At 42.9% G+C, this 21366-nt stretch overlaps 2 protein-coding genes across 6 annotated transcripts in view; both read left to right on the forward strand.

The window, feature by feature from the left end:
- The window catches only part of LOC114846787 (obg-like ATPase 1), a 34028-nt gene extending 27956 nt beyond the window's left edge, over positions 1-6072 (forward strand). For 2 of the 3 annotated variants that reach the window (XM_029135856.3, XM_029135854.3), the window contains 4 exons: positions 257-397; positions 944-1040; positions 3620-3742; positions 5608-6072. In XM_029135856.3, coding sequence (XP_028991689.1) covers positions 257-397; positions 944-1040; positions 3620-3742; positions 5608-5709 — 463 coding nt within the window. In that variant the 3' untranslated portion in view covers positions 5710-6072. The remainder of the gene's footprint in view (positions 1-256; positions 398-943; positions 1041-3619; positions 3743-5607) is intronic. The other variant, XM_055504763.1, reaches the window with a different exon arrangement.
- A 4831-nt stretch (positions 6073-10903) lies between these two features.
- Positions 10904-17682, forward strand: sp3a (sp3a transcription factor). Of its 3 annotated transcripts, none has more exons than XM_029137353.3 (7): positions 10904-11204; positions 11533-11630; positions 12006-12092; positions 12896-14132; positions 15116-15302; positions 15421-15617; positions 16114-17682. In XM_029137353.3, the coding sequence occupies exons 1-7, from the start codon at positions 11198-11200 to the stop codon at positions 16404-16406; spliced, it is 2106 nt and encodes a 701-aa protein (XP_028993186.1). In that variant the 5' UTR covers positions 10904-11197; the 3' UTR covers positions 16407-17682. The 3 variants fall into 3 exon arrangements, with proteins under 3 accessions (XP_028993186.1, XP_028993185.1, XP_028993187.1); XM_029137352.3 differs by having other exon boundaries at positions 10906-11204; positions 11997-12092; XM_029137354.3 differs by lacking the exon at positions 12006-12092 and having other exon boundaries at positions 10913-11204.
- Positions 17683-21366: the final 3684 nt, after the last annotated feature.

Below are 21366 nucleotides of genomic sequence, written 5' to 3' on the forward strand. Positions count from 1 at the left end.
CCATGTATATTAATACAACACAATGGTTAAATGTTACGTACACACCGAATCAGAATAAAAGGTTTCATCCTGTAAAGAAAGGACAGAATATATGAAAATGCCCTTCTGGTTTCCAACTCTATGTGATATAAGCACATGCTGCATGAAATAGTTTGCAACTTTTGCTCACGCGTTCAGCCGCTCCCATGAATACGAATGCGCCGTTCATGCTAATCGAGTGCTCCAACCCGTCTTGTGGCTGCTGTCTTCAACCCAGGCTGGTGAAAATCAAGGAGTGGGTGGACAGTCGCGACCCCGGGGCCTTGGTCATCCCCTTCAGCGGCGGCCTGGAGGTCCGGCTGCAGGACGAGAGCGAAGAGGAGCGGCAGAAACTCCGCGCGGAGCACAAGACGCAGAGGTTAATTAGCATTCAGTCTCCCCACACTTTATTATCAGCTGTGTCCTCCATGCACTCCTTTAATTGCATGTGCTGATAGAATAATAAATGGCAGAGTAATTACCATTATAAAGCAAAGGATCCCTCTTCTTACTGAACAACTCAGTCAAAGGGTTTTCCTCTAAATTAAGTTTTTAACTGTCATCTGTCATCTGTAGGTATAATTATAACTTAGGCATTTTGGGTTTATTGTTCTCATGTGAAAACCTCTATGGAGAGAAAAATTGTGGCGGCAGATTTTTTTTTCTCTCTGCACAGAACGAGGCACCGGGTTGAATTCTTAAAAATGCTAAATGAGTCCACAAGCTTTCTAATTAATCAAAGAACCCATTGGAGAGTTGAATGTCTTATGTGAGATGAAGTGACCCATCTTATTCACTTAATGAGTTTATATTGGAATGAATGGGGCCTTGCCGCTGAAGTGAACTTTGTCTAGGCCTCAGTGGCAATAAAGAATACTTATGCAGTTCAGAGCCCTTAATTCAGGCTGGCTTTTCTCTCCGCCAGCGCCCTGGGCAGGATCATCAAGGCGGGATACGCAGCCCTGCAGCTGGAGTATTTCTTCACCGCTGGACCAGACGAAGTCCGCGCGTGGACCATTCGGGTAAGAGGCGGCCACCTGCTGTGCACGCACGCGAGAGTGGGAGCACGCACACACGCACACACGCACACACACACACACACACACACACACACACACACACACACACACACACACTGTCCCACGTTCCACCCTGCTGGCAGCCTCACTGATATCACACACTCTCAACTTTGTCATGGTTGTGCTTTAGCTAGTCATTATAGGCCAAGGATAACTTCAATTACTGGTGAGCTGCTGAACAGTGAAAGTGGGGGCTACATTGATTGAGGAGGGCAACAATTGATTTTGCCCATTACGTCCATGAGAATGTTTCCATCCTGTGCAGATCTGCCTGCCCTCCTCCTGCCGCTGGAGATAAGGAGCCTGTGCATTGTGGCTGCCTAATCTGTGTGACGGAGGGTGTCTGTGCCAAAATTGATGTTGCTTTTCATTCGACTGTTTGTGGTCCTTGCTGGGGGCTCCTCCTCCCTGTGTGTCTCAGTTTGCTGAGCCCGGCCCGCCAAGAGCTTTGTGCAACGGGATCACGGGATTTACATCAATACAGATGTTGTCTTTGCATGCTGATTTTTGTGTGCGCGCGCTTTTTACTTCAGCAAATAAAAGTGAAGATATAATGAGACATTTGAGCGGTCAAGTTACGTATTAAAAAGTTCACTCGGGTGAAGAAACTTCATCTGAAATGTCATATATACCAAATATTTGAGCTGCGTCAGACCCATCATGGTCAAATTACCCGTCCATGAAGTCAATCATGACTTTCAGATTTGCTCAGTTTATTCGTTGAATATCTTGTTTTAAATTATCTTCATTTGGAAGCAAAACAAGAAGAATTTCTCATGCAATAGAATGTACTCACAAGTAAATGATCAAATCTGATTTATGCAGCCGCTCAAATACTTTGGTGCCACAAAGCTGCAGTGAATTGGCACGTGGTGTTTTTTGCCCATTCTATGCATTTGCTTTGTCAAATGGCTGATGAAGGAGAAAAGCATCATGTTAGGAATGTGTTGTGGTGATCACACATCGACGGACTGCAAACAGGATGCACCATGCTGTCATATGAGAATACTCACATTCATATTACACTCACATTAATGTAGAAAACATTAATTGCCGTTCCAATATATTTGCCACTGACAGGAGAACAAAGTGACACAGCTGCACGTAGAAAGGGTCAGCGGCCTTTAAATCACTCACCTCAATATGATCTAAAACGGTGTTAAACAAACAAAGCCGCGACTTGAGTAAACAGTTTTGTTGGGCATCTCCCTCTGAGTGGAGGCCAGAGGGAAGGATGAGCTCACTGCCTCCTCTCCTTTTATTACGCAGTACATTTTAGCCGGGTGACATCACCGGATCTGGGCACACACTCATCTCAGCGTGACTGATGTCCTTGCTATTTACAAAAAAAAAAAAAAAAGTCTCGAAGCACTTCAAAGGCGTCCTCAAAAACACGCTTGTCCCCGCTGACATGACTGATTACGGCCAGCCTTGATTGTGTGTGAGGGGCATTTAGTCAGGTAAGCATCAGTGAGTAACTATATTAAGCCAATACATCTTGCATTGTAAAAACTACACTCAGTAATGTCGTATTCCTAAGTCCTTTAACATGCTTTATTAGGCAGCCTCGAGGTGACCATTATCTATCAACCTCCTCTGCACAGCTCTTAACTAGGACAATGTGGATCCCTTGTAATGCACCATATGAAAAAAATCCCTCCCTTAATCTATTTTTCCTCAGATAGACAAACCTTGATGCTGATTAATGGTAGTTAAACTCGCAAGCACTCCGTCAACGAGATTGCAACGAGATGGTAATGTATTGGAGTCATTAAATACGCATCATTCTTTTGGCATGAAATATGTTGACCCCCAACCTGATTATATACGTAATTAAAAGCGCTCGGCGGCTCCCGGGCGCGGGGCCGCGGAGCCGCGGCGAGGGGGCGCAGGTCGACGGGCGGCGCTCGCGATGATCCACGGCGGCCGCGTCACCCGCGCGCCTCGTTTGTCTCCCGCGCCCGCCATCATTCCAGCCGCGCGCAAATTGTGCCATCCATCAGCCCCCCACTCGCGCCGAAGAGGACGCGCGGAGGGAAGAATTCGCAACACTCACTTATTTTTGCGCCATAAACGGGCCTCGGAAGTGAGATTTCAGTGTTCCGGGGGCCCCCGCGTCCACTGGCGGTGTTTGAATCACTAAAGCGGAGTGTGGGAGCAGCTGACGCGCTGAGGTCTCTACCCTCCGTGCTGTCATGACCAGAGAGCTGGGCAGCGACCCACAATGAGGCGAGATTGCTTGGACAGAAATCAATAGCGGCGCGGAATGGGAATCAGAAGGCATTGATAGCGGCGCCGGGTCCTTATCGGTGTCCAGGCTGCCCTCGCGGGCCACGGCCGAGTGGAAAGCTATCCAGAAATCAGGAGCGAGGCGAGAACCCCCCCCCCCTCCACTGAAAACACCCCCCGAGTGATGCTCCCACTGCTATCGCCCTATCAAACACCATGTCGCTCGCACGCTGTAATCCATCTTCTCCAAAACAATTCATTTGTCCCCCTCTCTCCTTCCTCCCGTGTGACAGAAAGGAACTAAGGCTCCACAGGCCGCGGGGAAGATCCACACCGACTTCGAGAGGGGCTTCATTATGGCGGAAGTAATGAAATTCCAGGATTTTAAAGAGGAAGGCAGCGAGAGCGCTGTCAAGGTGAGCAGTCGGGCCGCCAGAGGAGATGAGGGGAAGCCTCCTGTGATCAGTGGAGCTGACAGCCGGCGCGAGCTGCTCTTCACCTTTACTCAGGGGAAGAAATTACTGCACACACTCCGGCAGCACTCCTGACAAGCCGGCTGATTCTGGCTCTAAACACTGCCGTGCGCCTTCCAGCTGTGCATGTCTTTATCACAATGTGTCTTAACTGGCTGATGGCGGTGCTTGTTCGCGTCGCCGGCGTCCGCGGAGGCGGCGGCGCCGGCCCGAGGCCCCCGAGCGGCGACGGCAGCGACGCAAAGCGACGCGTTAAATAAAGTGTGAAATCCTGCAAATGAGGCCCGTTTCATGGACTCATGACTTGCGTGTCTCACTTTGAGGGTGGCCGGCGTCGGCTGTGGCCTTTTAACCGGGCCGCGGGCCGCGCCTGTCACGCGTGATGACAGATTTCATGGTGAATTGGTGAAGGCAATAAGTGGGCGTCAGCTGCAGCAGGTAAAAACGCAGGCTTAAAGACGCTCCTCTGTCCCGCTGAACGCATTGATTCTGGAGTTGGTGCCATATGAATAAACCTTCATTAGATCATTTAACGTTCCTCTTTTTCATCCTGTCATTATAGTTTATGCAAAAGCGCCTCTGATCGTCCTACATGTGTGTGACATTTGTGCACCATTATCACCTCCATCAACTTCCATGTGGCCACTTACAAACTCCACTAATGTAATTATGGGGGGGCTATGAAAACATTTAAATCTTATTACTATTCAAACCCTTTTTATAAATATTTAGTATTTAATGCAGCAGCAGTGTCTTGTCCAACGCTCTGTAAGCTGCAGGCAGAGGGTGAGGTGTCAGTCTCTGGGGACGTCTGCCATTGTTATCCGCGGTTGAGGCCTGAGTGTCAGGTCCTCACTGCTTGCTCTCTGGCTAATCCCTTTTTTAACCTCATAAGAACATGCAGCGCTTCTCACTGTGGCATTAAGGCTCGTGCTATTTAATGCCAGTTGTGGGAATAGGCTGTCTGAATAGGACCAGTGTATGGGGATATCACATTATTAGTAATCATATCTGCTTAAGCCAAGCTTGCTGCTCCAGATGGCTGCTTTCAAGTGCAAATGAACCAGTTAGTCGTATCTGGTTTAATACATACTCAGGAATCACAAATAGCCATTGATTTTTCCCCGTCTCCCTCTCCATCCAGTGTTTCTGGTGGTATTGAGCTTGGATTAAATGGTCTCCTGAGCCTTTAAAGGGACATTGATTCTTCTAATTAATTGTGTGGTGAGCAGAACCAGAATGCATAAACCTGTGCATATTAGCACTTCAAGTCAATTATTTTGGGTTTGCTGGGAAGAAGAACAAACACTTACTGTATACAAAAGAAATGTTAGAACTTATTTTGTTTCCTTGAGAAGTTTCGTAGTGCTGCAATCAAAGACTTATTAACATTTTTCACTGCACATGAAACTAAAATGGGCAGAGGAGAGGATTATTCACTCAGTGGGAATTCAGGCACCCCTTGAACAGAACATGGACGTGTTCATGTGTGTGTGTGTGTGTGTGTGTGTGTGTGTGTGTGTGTGTGTGTGTGTGTGTGTGTGTGTGTGTGAGTGTAAGAGAGAGAGCGAGAGAGAGAGAGCTACATTGGCAGTGGAGGTACCAAGAAGAATGAAATACATTCGTTGCTAATTTTGCACTATTATTATGAATTTTTATTGACACTTGCTCCAGTTCATTATGTTATTGGGAGCGCTGTATTGCCCATTGTGCCAATTAATGAATACCTAAAGTACGTATCTGTCCATAACCTGTGTATGGAATGAAATTTGTTTTTTGATTGTTTCTTTCTATCTAAATATTTACAGGCTGCTGGAAAATACAGGCAACAGGGAAGAAACTACGTCGTGGAGGATGGAGACATAATCTTTTTCAAATTCAATGCCCCGAATGCGCCAAAGAAAAAGTGAAAAGCCTGTTAGTGGACTGTGGGCTTACGTCCTATTGTTGATACACTCTGCCCCTATTCATTTCTTGTTTTTTGTTTTCCAAATTCTGGGATTGAACCCCCCCCCACGTGCTAAAGCACAGGTTCAGTAAACTCTGACAGCTTTGCTATTTAAGATCAGGATCGGCCCCCACTCCAAATTGTAGCAGCATTTGAAGGAGCATATTACTCTCCAGATACTTCATTAATCTCCATCACGGCTGCCCGCACTGACACAGCTGACAGCGGGGACAATGCCACCTGCTCCTCTCCCCCTGCTGCAGATAATGCATGTTTTACAGTAGCCCAGATGTCTACACTCAATAAAACATTTGACAAAAACCAGTCCGTGTGTGTTTTGGGATGTCTGTATAGAGTGGGGAGCTGCATGGGGATGGTGATAGCGGTCCTGCCGACTACTGATTAGAGAATTAAAAGACACAGCTGACATTGACTGTAGCAGAGAGGGGACAATTATAATTAAATCTGTTAAGTGATGCTGATTTCAGAAGGGCACATGCAGAAAGCAGGTGTTCCAGCCAAACATTTGGTCAGTTTAAATGATCGTTTGTAAAGTGATTGAGTTAACCTTTAATTTACAACTTTTGTTTCATTTATGATTGATGACTATATGTGTCCGAGCATTCACTGTCTCTACTCAACCCTCAAGGAGTGGCGACAATTGCATCTTTGTTAGGTTTACAATTTCCTTACTCCCATCCCCAACAACAAGAGCACATACAAAAAAAAGGAAATATTCATCCGACTCATATTGTTGCAAAAAAGTCCACATTTTGTCATATTCTGTATAGTATGAAAATAGAAGTTGACACAATCCACCGGCACAAGCAGAAAACGATTCCTGTTGTCTGAAGTGGTGTTTTTCTCTGCCCCTATACTTTGTGTGCGAGTGTTTGCGAAGCATTTATGCTGATGGAATTGTATGGCTGCAGCCGCGGTGCTCCAAAGCAAGATTGTGTTCTCCGTGGGAGTCCCGGCCGAGAGCTGTAGATCAGCGGCGCTTTGCTGAATATCTTGTAACCATTAAGACTGCAGAGAACAAAATGGCTTTTTGATGGGAACAAAAAGATTGAATAAAAATGGTCATTTCACGGAGATGGTATTGCATATCCAACTTTTGGATGGGATGTTTTATGTAGCCGACCCTGTGCTAGCACTACAAAGCACAGTGTTTGTCATGGAAATAAGATGGATTATAGTCTTTAGGGTTTGAGATCAGTGGCAAAATATAGGATAGTGTTTATTGTGGCTACATGGAACGAAAGACGAATGATGTGTATAAAATAGCTTTAAGTTTATTGTGTTTGGTTAGCGTTAGCATTTACCATTGATTTTAATCACTCAGACACTCAAACACATACACCCATATACACCATGTCCTCAATACAACAACAGGCTGTTTCCATCTGTCTGTTTTCTAAGTGAAACCATCCAAATCCTCTGGAGAGCACGATGGGGGCTCGAGACAAAACTGTTTTTGCATTCTTCTCGGGGTGGTGGTGGCGTTGGCCAACCTAAACCTCACATAGAAGCTCATTCATCCGCTGTAGTTTCGAGGCTCATGGGCTGATGAGTTGTTCCCAGTGGTCGCGGAGTATTTTGTTTTTCATAAAGCGACCATAAATCTTCCCAGGACAAGTAATAAAGCTATTTAGAATCAAGCAGATGTTGTATAGGAACAAAACACAATTGAAAAAACAGCCCCTTGCTCTGTGAGTGCGTCCAGGCTGTTTCGAGGTTTGATACCAATAATTTTGCTGTCACATGCAGGGCAATAATGAATGAATTATAAACTCGCTGGGTGTCTTTTCTGCCCTGAAATCATGGGACACATTTCAAAGTATACATGCAAACATAACCAACTATTATTAATGAGAACAAATATCTATAAACGCATTCATAAATTTTACCGTGTGACGTAGGTCGACGGCAACAAAAGCTTAATTTGCACGACTTCTTTGACAATAAAGGAACTCGAGAAATGTGGCAGATTCTCTGTTGGTACGAATGCTCTGTCAGCACCATCAATCAAGCGGTGCCACTCTGCCCCGAGGCAAACCACAGTGGCATCAAACCAACAAGGGCACAAAGTGGAAGGCTTGCTTTAAAGCACACACCCAGCAAAACAGACCGAGGCCTGTTGCTGTAAATCACACACACACACACACACACACACACACACGCATAAGACCTTTGTAGAAATAAAGAATGTGTGAGTTGTTACAAATAAACATATAAATAACTGTGACATTTTTCATAGCAGTAAGTATGCACCAGGGATTGTGTTGGGAAATTCAATAGTTATTATAAACGTATTGTATCGTGTTATTACAGAGGGGAAATTATCTCTATTTTGGATGACAATGAGAGCATTGTCATGCTGTAATTATTGCTATTGTAAGAGTTTTCTGTCTGACACTTGTGCTATATAATGTAGATAGAGCAGCCATGAAATCAATACTAAATCTGAATTTGTGTAAAATACCACTTCATGTTCACACATGAGCGTTCATGCAACAATTCCCTCTCTTACTCACTGACACTATAAGGTGGAGCGTGATCATCGTAAAGGTCAGATCAGACAGGTGAAAAGCAGTGGTGGAGAATTTAGTGTCACTTTTGCCTCAATTGTGTGTTTTGTGTACAATTAAGTTATGGAAAATGTATTAACAGTTAATTTTTTGTGATGTCCAAACTCAATTGAATCCATATGCACCTTCCAAAAATGCCCCCATTATATATACTTTACCAACCCAACGAGGCAAAACGCTGCACCCTACAAACAATGAGCATTATGAGCCGTTGTTCACACGTCCATTTGCCAACTCTACGTCTTAAACTGGCTCTGACTTTATGTTCAGCAGTTAATTCTGAGGAGAGAAAACTTTGTTTCCAGTTCCTACAGCAGGTGCTCCACAGTTGCCCATAGCACTGCTGGGCACACATTTGATATTCCATTCACATCGCTCTATGATGCACCAGTTTCAATTTTCTCTCTCGGGCCCTATTTACAGTGTACCACAAGTGCCTCCGACAGTGTAGTTTCTCCTCATGAGGTCACTTTCTCTTGGGCTGGCCTCCGTGAAAACAACTGTCAGTGTGAAAGCGTGAAACACTCACAACCATTGTGGACTCGTTCAGTTACTCACACACCCCTGTGAGCACTTTGCCAGAGTATAATGCTAATCTTGGGAGATATTATCCTCATCTATATTTTACTCAGAAAACTAAAAGTCACCTGAAGGCTAAAGGTCTATGAAGATGCAGTGATAGGGTCATATTTACAGTTACATCTATCACAATGCATTTTTACCCAGACTCCCACTGGGTAATTGCTCCACAGACTTTACCGATTGCTCTCATGAAGTAGATACTGTCTGTCAATACAAGCTCATTTCCTTTGTTTGCAGCTGGAGCTGGAGACAACACTCACTGCTCTGAAGACAAACACCACAGCAGTTATATGTATCGCCCTTTATAGGCCACTGCATCTGCCACTGTGTCGGATTTGTGTTGCTTTTAGGATATTTGACTTTTCCCTTTAACTTGGAGGTCTTTGTGGAAATTGTTGATACGTTTCCAAGGACACATAGAGTAAGACAGACATAGCTGCGAGGTTTTTCTAAAGCTGTTTCCATTGGCCTGTGTTTACCTGACACTTGGATTGACAGCAGAGTGATTGGAAATATCCACCATTCACTGCCGTGAGCTCCTGAGTGCACAGAAAGTGCTTTTGTAGTCTGGCTGTAATGGGCCAAGTTTGAATTGAAGGTTGAGAGAAATAGCCTCACTGCGGTCGTGCACTGTGAGGAACTGACACACCACAAATAATACTCAGAAGTGGGGTCCCGATAGCATCACAGGCACAGAGCAGGTACAATAGCATGCAGGCTCTCATTTCAATGCACTTTCACAATGTTGTAATGCACACAATCAGGTGGAGGAGAAGAAATCCAGGCAAATGCAAACTCAGATTGTGTCTTTCTTATGTGTTTTTGTCCAAATAACACAATGACACTATTAGTTTGCAAAACAGATAAATTGCATCACGGCAGAATGAGACCCATGGAAGAGTACGATTTTTATTTAACAGTGCCATAAATAGAATCTGTTTTGTAAACGCAAGAACAGTAAGACACACCAGAATGATGCATTACGTTTTATTATTGGCTAAATATTTAATAACTTTTATATAGTTACATGTGTAGATTTAATATTAGAAAAAGTAAACCAGGAAAGAAATTAAGGTATTAGTCAGTATTAGTGGAGAAAATGTTAGACCACTGGCTTGAACTAAGTTATGAGCTTGGGGTTTATGGCCTGATACCCTGTGTAGTGTTTTGGCCTTTAGTCTCATCACATGAGGCCCCACCACCACAAAAAAGGTTTTACAAGGTGCTAGAGCATCCTGTTGGAAAATACTTGAATTCCTCAGTGCCCCCCTTCATATGTAATATGCAGAAGCTCATTTTAATCTTGGGCGCTTTTTTATTTGCCTGTTTAAATAACAGTATAAAAATATCAAAGGTAGATGATTCCTGTGGTATCGATTGGTTACTGTTTGCACGTGACAGCTGACAGAACCTGTCTGTTATTGAGAAAGAGCCTCACTCGACGTTATTCACCCACGAACCTGAAGTTTCTGCCTGTCGCCACTCCACCTGTGTGGATATATAGGAGCGCGTTAATTGCTCGGAAATTCACGTGAGGAGACCGCGATAAAATTTCACTGTCTTCACATTTAAAATCTTACTGTGCTTCCCTTCTAAATTCAAAATAAATGCACACGCTTTAATATTACTATGATACATTTTCCAATATATGCTGTTGATTAGATTTGAACTTAACTTTGATTAAACTATCCCCATCAGCTTCTATGGAACCAAATCTCCGGTGTTCATGGTTTATTAAATTAGATTTCTGATTGTTTTTTCTTCAACCTTAGTTAAAACAAGTTAAATGCTTAAATAAACCCGTGATACACAATGTGACTGCTGCTTTGTATGAATGCTATTTGCACACAGAACATGTACCTCAATTTTTATTACAAAAGACTGACGCAATTGTAACTTCACTGTAAGTGAAAGAAAACAGTGTTCTTTACCATCATCTGGTCAACGCAAATACGGTAAAAGTCAAATAGCATAATAAACAGGAAAAGAAGCCAACAAATTATGATTGACGGCGTCACTGACAAATACTTCTACGGTGTTTAAAACGAGCAACCAATCATCTCGCCGTATGTAGGCGGGATTTCCTGTGCGTGACGTACACGCTCCCAGTCAACAGTGGAGGCCCCACCCTTTGTGTTACTTACAGCCCGTCAATCAAAATACAAAAAAATCTGACAGTTATCACCTTATTTTTCGCGTATACAATCATTATAGTCTACTGGTCATGTCCGGGGGCTTGTGACTATCAGGATTGTCCGTTTAACGACAAGTCACGCAATGACTGGTATGTAACATTATCCTTATTCTTCTCCCACGTAGGCTAACAAGCTATCTCAGACATCCTCCGGCTAAATTAGCTTCCAAGCTAACGGGGATACTGCTAATCACCGGCTACTTTAGCATTAGCAGCTAACTCCTAGCTAACTAGACTGGCTTATTTAGGCAGTCTCTTAAAATATTGTTACTTATATTGATGTTTCTTTGTGGCGGGTTGTGTTTGGCGTTGTTGTTTGCTAGTCTACCAACGTTACAAATGTTAGCCCTGCTTGTGTAGCTAACCCTTAGTTCGGCTACTCGCTCTATAAGCTAACCTATATGTCTTTCCTACACAGCCCAAGAACAACCAATGAAATCGGGGCAGATGGCTGCCTTGGACGTGGACACCAGTCAAGGCGGCTTTCTGCAACAAGAGGAACCCAGGGGCAACCAGGTAAGTGTTTCCTTTCGAGGCTATGAGTTTCAATGTACGCCGGCGCTGCGTTACAGAAACGGAGGTGGTTACTGAAGTCCATTTCAAACTTGGAGGGGAGTATTGTACCATGATTTGAATCTCTCAGGCATTACTCCCCCTTCGAATCCCGCCTTCTTTACTATGATTGAGACTGTAAACTCCACCTAGAACTGAAGATCACCTGTTTGTTATCCCGAGCACTGCCTGAGGGGCTCAACACAGGACCTGAAAGTCCTCTAACCTCCAAACTTTGGCTTTGCTCTTTAGTGATGAGCCCGAATATCTTTGTGGCCCAAACTAATGGCCACCCGCTTTCTTCCTTCTGAACTTACTCATTGCGGGTAGGACACACAGCTATCACCCCTCGACCTGCTAGCAACCACCTGCACTAGGGTTGGGTCACCGACGTCAGAGGTGGACAGAGGTGCTGCCGCTGATTTGGTAAGTCAGCACCTCTGCTAGATCCAATACAGCTACAGCAGAAGCAAAACCTTGAGTCATAGCTGGACAATATTGGTGTATATTGATATAAATAAATGTAGTAATATAGTTAGGATTTCCCAGTTATATGTATTTTAAGTAGCTGGCAAATTATTAAAATCTTTCACGTCTAATCTGTTGTGTGTTCTGATAAAATGTCTGTGAACCACAATGTATGAAGGTCTTTAACAACTTAAAAAAGACACATGTAGTGGTGGTATTAGACAGTTTTTGCTGTTAGATTTAAGTTTGTACATGAGCATATTTTTAGGATTTTTTTAATAATAAGATGCTTAAGTTGGCACTTAAGAAAGCCTTTATATCATTATTAGGATGAAAAATAGTTATGTGTAGTATTTGTCATGAGATTTTGCGAACATGGCACTTTAGTTGTAGAATGTATATGTTATGATTTGTAGTTTATTATTTGTAGTATTACCTTGGATTATCTTCATTCATAGTTTGATCTAAAATGGCAAATTTTGCTGCTATCTTTGTACATATAGATTGTATAAACCCGTTGGTCCTAGTGACAAAGTAAATAAGCTTCTATCATCCCTCTCTATGTCTTTAATTTTCTAAAAGCCCGTGTTTCCTTTGTTTCTGTTGGCTAGTACTAAACCACTTTTTTTTACTTATCGTGCTTTGTTTTCACATGCCTAAAATGTTGATTTTATAAGTCTTATGAAGATGCTTTGCATTGCTTAATCTAATTCATCACCAAATGCTATTGGTTGTTTAATGCCAGTTATTTTCCTTCTCAGACATCAGATCCAACTACGCACCTTACCGGGACTGATAAATGGGAGGTGTTGACCCCCACAACAGGAGCTAAGGATGAGTCTGGGCTGATACACATCCAAAGTCAAGGAATATTAACCTCAAATGGACAGTATGTTCTTCCCCTCCAAAACCTACAGACTCAGCCAATCTTTGTGACATCGGGAACAGAAAACTCCAATGCCAATTCAGTGCCTAACATTCAGTACCAAGTAATTCCTCATATTCAGACAGCCGATGGACAGCTGAGCTTCTCTTCATCTGGCGTGGAAAGAACGACTCTGACTCAGGATGCCACAGGGCAGATTCAGATCTTGCCTGATGGTAGCCAGAGTCTCAGTGTGGCATCAACTGCGAGTATCCTTAATAACAACCAGAACCTCATATCACAGACTGGTAATATACAGCAGCTCCAGGGGGTTTCTATTGGCAGCTCCACCTTCAGCAACCAGGGTCAGGTTGTCACTAATGTGCCTGTAGGTTTGCCTGGGAACATTACATTTGTTCCTATTAATAGTGTGGACTTGGACTCACTGGGCCTGTCTGGTGCTCAGACTATAGCAACAGGGGTCACTGCTGATGGCCAGCTAATTATGGCTAGTCAGCCTGTGGATGGCTCAGAGGGCCAGGTGAAGACAAATGATCACCTCTCACAGACAATTTCCGTAAATGACACAAATGCAAATCCTGAAATTTTTGTGCCAACGTCTTCCTCTCAGCTACACGTTCCAGCAAATGAGTCAGGTCTGCTGACACAAGCTTCATTGCCATCAGTGTCTGCAGACCAAAGTGATTCAAGTTCTGGTCTCCAGGAAAGCTTTATCCAACAAAACCAGGAGCATAACATTCAGATGTCCTCAGCGCAGCCTATCATCCAGCTGCAACAGGTGCCCATTCAGACCACTAACAGTCAGGTGGCGACAGGCGGAGCAGGCCTACAGAACGTGCAACTGATCAATCCAGGAACCTTCATCATCCAAGCCCAGACGGTCACCCCATCAGGTCAGATACAGTGGCAGACATTCCAGGTTCAGGGAGTACAAAACCTGCAGAACCTCCAGCTGCCCACTACGCCACCTCAGCAGATAACCCTGGCTCCAGTACAGACCCTGTCACTGGGGTCCAATGCAGTCGGTATTGGCACAGGACAAATCCCCAACCTGCAAACGGTGACGGTCAACTCGGTAGCCCAGCATGAAGGAGACGCAGATCTCCCTGGAGGTACAGTAGGAAAAGTAAAACACACAAGATTATTCCCTTTTGTTCGCTGTGTGGGTGTCTAATTGTAAGTTTCCCATGTTTACTCTCATCAGCCACAAAAGAACCCTCAAATACAAATATTTTTCAAAAGGGTCTGAGCTAATTACTCCTAAAATGCCATCCTGTACTCAGTTACTTCATTTTTTAAAACAAACACATTGATGGTGTTAAAGGTAAAAGTCAGTGACATTACACTCATTAGACAGTGTCATTGCTCTCGCACCATTGTAGCGACGTGACCATGGGTTATTTTCATTATTAGTTAATTGAACTTTTTTTTTCGCAGTACATCAGTAAATAAGTGTTTTTCACAGAAATAATTTTGTCATGCCACAGCAGGAGCAGCACTGGTGTAAACAGTCAAATGAAATGATGATAGCATGCTGGTTCACTGTCACACTGACTTACTGGCTTTATTACTGGTTTTATTAATTATACTTTGTTTGCCACTAGGGCAAAATGACTTTAGGCTTTAAAAGAACGACACATTTAAAAGAGTTGCCATTATTTCTTAGTAAATATATTTTTGAATTTGAACTATATACTAAAGTCAACACGGCCCTTGTGCTCAGAAACTGATAACAGCAAACACATTATAGTTTAGAACAAGTCCAAGCATTTAGAGAATTTGTTGTAAACCTTTAATACATTTAATGTGTCAAAATACATTGTGAGCATGTTTAACCATCAGGGCTGGAGCCTATTAATCAAAACATTGTAATAAAAGTTTTCGAGTATAGCAAATTCCATGTATGTTCTGCCACTCATGCCCCAAAGAGTCTATGTGTTCATTTAATTAACTATCAAAATTGTCATTGAACAAATTATTTAATCACTGCACTTATTATGGAGGGGAATTTCTGCCACGCTGTCAGTCACACAATTATAAAAAGCTCCGGATTTTTGCATGATTTTGCGTTGATTGCTGTGCATATTCATTACAGACATTCAGATAAAGGAAGAGCCAGACTCCGGAGACTGGCAGCTGAGCACTGACTCCACCCTGAACACAAGTGATCTATCCCACCTTCATGTTAGGCTGGTGGATGAGGAGGACCAGTTGGGCCAAGAAGGCAAAAGGCTGCGCAGGGTGGCGTGCACTTGCCCCAACTGTAAAGAGTCAGGTGGGAGGTGAGTAAGCGTGATAGGTTCTGTTTTCTTATTCACATTGTGCATCTTGCGTGTATGTAGTAACAGGGTCTCATTTTTAGCATTGCGATAAAACCTCAACTGTCTTATGTGTCTTGAGGGGTTCCGGCGTGGGGAAAAAGAAACAGCACATCTGCCATATTGCAGGCTGTGGGAAAGTCTACGGAAAGACGTCGCACCTGCGAGCACACCTGCGCTGGCATTCGGGGGAGCGACCTTTTGTTTGCAGCTGGGTGCTCTGTGGGAAGAGGTTCACACGCAGCGACGAGCTGCAGAGACACAGGAGAACACACACAGGTGCCCTCGCGTTGCTCCCTCTGTGTTTGCACATCAGGGAAAAATCAGGGAAATCAGTAAAATGTCTTAATTTGAGCTCTGCGTGTGAGTCATGCAAGAAAAGCAGCATTTGTCCACCTCTGGATTTACATGGTAAATGTCAGGGTAGGATTGAACACTGAATAAAATCCAGACTTCACAGACATGGTAGTAATTTTCTAATTTGGACGGGGCTTAACTGTCCTGAAGTCACATTTGCAGGGTTTGTTTGATGGTTTAAAAAGCAGAAACATTACAAGAGGTGTAGGTAGGAATGGGTAGTTTTTAGTTTATCTCACTCTGATGATTATTTTTAACTTTAAATGATTTCATTTTGACAGGTCTGCTTTCTCTTATTCTGTGTACATAGTATAGAACTATGTCAACATTGTTCTCACACTTATAATAAATATTAACCAGACTGTTGGCACATAAAATGTTTTTATTTTCTAAGCAATTTTTTTTCTCTCTCTGGCAGGAGAGAAGAAGTTTGTCTGCCCAGAATGCTCCAAGCGCTTCATGCGGAGCGACCACCTGGCAAAGCACATTAAAACTCATCAGAACAAAAAAGGCGTGAACTCTGGCAGCGCGGTGGTGGCCTCGATGGAATCGGCAGGGTCCTCGGACAGTATCATCACGACGGCAGGCGGAACCACCCTGATCCTCACCAACATCCAGCAGGGCTCCAGCAACGCCCAGGACATCCTGGCTAACGCAGAGATCCCTCTCCAGCTCGTCACCACAGTAGCGGCCAGTGAAGTCATGGAGTGAATTTTATGCTCCTTATGAACTTATACAACCTCTCATACTATATACTTCTACCTGCATTTTTATCCAAGTTTCAAAGACAAACTAAACTTTTAAATATATATGTATATATATATTTTAACACTGAGACGGTCAGGCAGAGGCCCTCTTCATTTTTACTGGGGAAAAACTAGTGTTGACTAAGACTAAAAGAAGATGGAAGGTGGAAAAAGACATTGCAGTAAACACACAAGGAAATGCCTTATTTTGTACAATAATGTGTAGTTGAAAATGTAGGATGCCATTTTGTTTTGAATCTACTTATTTCTTAATGTGTTTTCATGAAAAATCATAACTAAGGTAAGCTGGGCAACCTTCTCCTCGCCTTTTGTGGATGGCTTACCCTGATGATGTCTTCGTTAAGCAAGGTTTTACCTTCTGGCAAGTCTCACAACAAGATCATTTTATCCAGCTAAAGTAATGATGTTGCTTGCGTCCATGCAGATTTATTGTCATTTTGTGTTTTATCTTTTTCTTTTTAATGCTTTTTTTGTTCTACTGGACTCCTTGCACTCAGTCTGCCTAAACCTTAGCAGGTCCTCCTTCCTCCATTCAAAGATAATGTTGACACTCGTGACTTTTTGCAGGCGAAAATGAAAAACAATCAAACTTTTATACTGTATTTCCTCTTGAACATAAGCTGTTGATATGATACACAATTTACTTATCAAATATCTTGACTGAACTGCTATTTATATTTGGCTTTACATAAAAATTGCATTTGTGATATTAAAAGTCCTAAATATTTCAAATGGCTTCACTATGTATTTAAGTATGTTTTTGTAAAGGTTTTTTTTGGGGGGGGGGGCGGAAAATCATGTAACATGAAGAAAAAAAGCCATTTTTGAAGGTCATTGCCAAATTTGACTAAAAACTCAGGATGATTTGTGACTGTGTGACGATGAGTAAAGTAGATCAGCCCTCTAGCTTCCCAGTGAGCGGGGTGAGGAAATGTCATTTGATGGACCAAAAGGTGGAATGAAATAATGTGTCACTACCTGTGCTTGTTCAAACTGTGTTGCGATTAGGACAACCCCTGCTTATGCTATGGAAACAGCTTTGCTCCTGTATCTTGCTCCATCAGTTCTTTCACGCAGTTGGAAATTCAGTGTGTTACTGAACATGGTACTCTTTTAAATGACACTGTTCTCACTGTTAATCCTTTTGTAAAGATGTTTTGTATAATTGCCAAGAAACTGCTTTATACTCATTGTCAGTAAATCCCTTTGTGTTCATTGTTTCTTTGCTGTTGTGCTTGTGTTCAGTGTTAACACATTGCCCCAACCCAATGAACGGGGAATGTATTGGCAGTGTATTTGACACGTGATGAAGATGTGATCAATTTTCCACCCATAAGCGTTTGGTTCTCTACAGGAGCTTATTCTATAGCCTCTTGTCATGTAAATATGTCAATATAACATTACTGTGAACCTGTTACTCTAGGTTTTCGTTTTGCTTTTGTTAGTGCAAAATGACTAAAGACAAGTTTGGAAATTTTCCGTGTACTTTGAACCTTTTGTTTCTTTTTAAGACCTGCCACCCGGCCTGGAGCGCACGCTCTACCCCAGCAGGGCTGGCAATCCAGTAGATGTCACTGCAGCCAAGGGAGCCAGGCGAGAGGTATGTTTGACCCTTTGACCTTCCCCCATGTAGCACAGCTAGGCTGAAGACAGAAGTCACCGGGGCCAACAGGAGGTCTGCTCCTGCACACAGGTACACATTCAGCAGCTGTGAACCACAGAGCAAAGTCTGACTTTGATCCAACTCTTCAGAAGTTTTATCTTGTGGATTTGAGTGTAAAATGTGTGTGTGTATATGAATACTTTTATGACCGCCTCTGCACAAATATGATTTGAAATGTGACCAGTCTATCTGAAACTATACAAATGGAACTTATACATTTAGATGATTTTTTATTGTAGATATTGTTAATCCTTTATACTTTAATAGTAAAAGAATGGCTGGCTGTAATAACTGGTGTGACCAATTCTTGCAGCACCATCTACAAAATGTATGGCATGTTGTCCTGGTTTAGAGGCTGCAAAATATGCCCAGCTCACGATACTTTCTCATGCCAGTGTTTAATCATCACCAAACGCAATTCAATCCATCCACAATAAAGTCTAACAGCCCTGTGGCTGATCCACGTGTCCCAGGGCAAACTGTGTTTTTCTCTTGCAACCCTTCACTTGCTGGTTGCTGGCATGTGACTGATTGTTAAATGTTGTTGGAGAGGTCTTTAATTCACTGGATGTTTACCTGGGGGCTCATTGTGACCTCTGCACACACTGCTTTTGGTGTGATCTGCATTCTATGACCACTCCTCAGGAATGTAACAACAACTGGATTGTACACAGGTTGCCCAGTCGACTTCAAAGCTAAGAGCTATGACACATTTCTACAAACCCTTGTTGTAAAGATCAGGCTTTGATGCTTAAGACCCAGCTTTTCCTGCTCTAAATGAGTCAGGACTTAACAGACTTGCACCTGATTGTCTCTGAAACACCTGACTCTCATTTCAACTACATGAACACAGATGCACGTATATTAGATGTATGTATATATTATTTAATTGCTTTAAACTAGTAAACTAAACACCGGTAAGTTGATATTTTTTTGGAATATCTGAAGTTTTCTCAAAATAGTTATTGCCACATTATATTTTAATATAAGACTATTTTATCACCAACCTGTAGCAGGAAAGGCATGTAGCACCGTTTTACTTCTTCCACTAAATTCACCAGTTGGGCAATCTTCATATAATTTTTTATTAATATAAGTTTTAAGAACTTAAAATGTATTATAGTCCTTCTGGTTTTAGTGCTTGTGAACATAATTAAAATGATAGTCTCTGAAAAGGTTTATCTGGTAAATCAGAGTGAAAAGTACATGCTGTGTAGGTCTTAGTCAGTCGGCTGAAAATGAATTACAGTCTGTGTGTAGCGTTAAAATGGACTCGTCCATTTTGCTTTATTTTTCATTTGCATAATTTAATGAATCCAATTCATTGTAATGCAATACCAAGTGCACCAGGAACATAGAATGACAGTTTGAGTTAATGAAATGTGTTAACGGTATCATCATTTACTTGTATGTTAATTAGTCCAATTAATTTCCCCTGCTCGGTAATCTGAATATTGTAATAATCTTTGCTCCCCTGCAGGAACGAAGCCTATGATACACACAGACCTCTGGGACAATCAGCATCGCAAATCCTGGCGTCACCAGCTCCGCACCACTGCCACAGATTTAGGAAATGTGAGTGCCCTTCACATATTCAGCTCTGCCTGTGCCCCCTTCAGCTTTCGGATGCTAATCACCTCCCTTAGTTGGCAATGTACAGCAAAACAGGACAGTTGTCCAGTGCCAGGACCAGGATAACCATGTCATGCTTGACAAAGTGCCATTGCCTCGTAGCAGGAAGGGTTTCTTCTGGCCATAGCAGATAAAAGCTGCCATCAGTGGGCGATCATCCCCGGCAGGTTAAAGGAGGAAGTAAGATTGTGTGGCTGCAGAGCATGACACTCATCACGCTGTCATTTCAGCCGACCACCTGGATTGGAGGCCGGCTTTGTCAACAAACTGTTGTCACTCTTCTTTGTGCGCCTACATGTTTATGTCACCTTTAGAACAGAACCTCTCTCATCCTCGCTAATAAAGGTGGTTTCAACATAAGAGACTTAAAAAAGGCTGACGTGAGAGAAGTGGGGCTACTTTCGGCTTTGATTGTTGAGGCAAACATGACCCTGGAGCACACACTTGGTCCCTTGTTGTTGCATTCGGATCATTACGTGGAGCAAATTTAGCAAAAGAACAGTGGAACTCTTATTCGAGTGAAAGAAAAGCTTTTTTCCGACTCGCTTGCCTCAGGTGTAGGGTTTTTTGTCAAAAGCAGGTATAGTTTCAAACTGAGGCGTTTGTGTGCTGTGATTGTCCCAAATAGCGTTGGTTCCTTTGGCTCGGTTTGAATAGCAGCGTAATTGTACGTGGTGCTCAACGTCTTTTCTAATTCATGTGCAAAATGCATAAATACAATAACTAGCAGAGGAAGAGGAACACTGTAATCATGTAATAGCATTTCCAACTGTATGTGTGATAGAATTCAGAATACTATTGGGATTATGGTTCTTAACCATTGGGAGGTAATGTGAACTGCTGGCAGAAGTGATTTATTTCATTATACTGTCCCAAATATACAAAATACTTCAGTGAGAGGGCTGCTTCTTCCCTATCCTGCTCAATTTTAACTGTTTTCCCCAGTTATTGAAGGAAAGGCCTGCAATTTTACAAAATGACTATTATTTGCCTTTCTCAAGGAATCAACAACTTGAAAAGTACAGTGCAATGAATTGGTGGGGTTCTGCAGCTGCACTCATTTACAATATGTCTTTTCTGTGAAACATCTCGCAGAATTTGGAGGAGAACGCCTTTATTTCGCTTCCCTTGAAATGTGAAAAGCACTTAGCGTCCTCTTAATATTTTGTTTACTGCCGAGCGATGAGGCTTCTGTTCGCTCGGACATTTAAAACTGCATGGAAACGTGCCCGGTGCTCCCGCATTCCTGACACATTCTTGCCCTTGATCAGCTGCAGACGGCAGACAATAGCTCAGATCATTTTCCCCAGGCAAGAAAACACAGCATGGATCAACTCAATAACCTGATATTCCCTGTCTACTCAATGTGGACAATTTTGCAGAAGGTCAGCGCCTTTTTTTTTTTATTCCAGAGACAATTTGGTGACCTCCCTCTGGAGCCACAGCAGGACCAGAGTAGACAAACAGAATCATCGAGCTAGAAACCGCCTGTGTTGACATTGCGTTTCAGCTTGGACTTCTCAAGGTGAACAGACACCTGGTGTGGGACACGAGGGCCATTATGCAAACCCGTGGATTTATTTATTTATGGTCATTATTTATGGTGTCA

This window comes from Betta splendens, chromosome 21, assembly GCF_900634795.4.
Source record: "Betta splendens chromosome 21, fBetSpl5.4, whole genome shotgun sequence".
Lineage (NCBI taxonomy): Eukaryota > Metazoa > Chordata > Actinopteri > Anabantiformes > Osphronemidae > Betta > Betta splendens.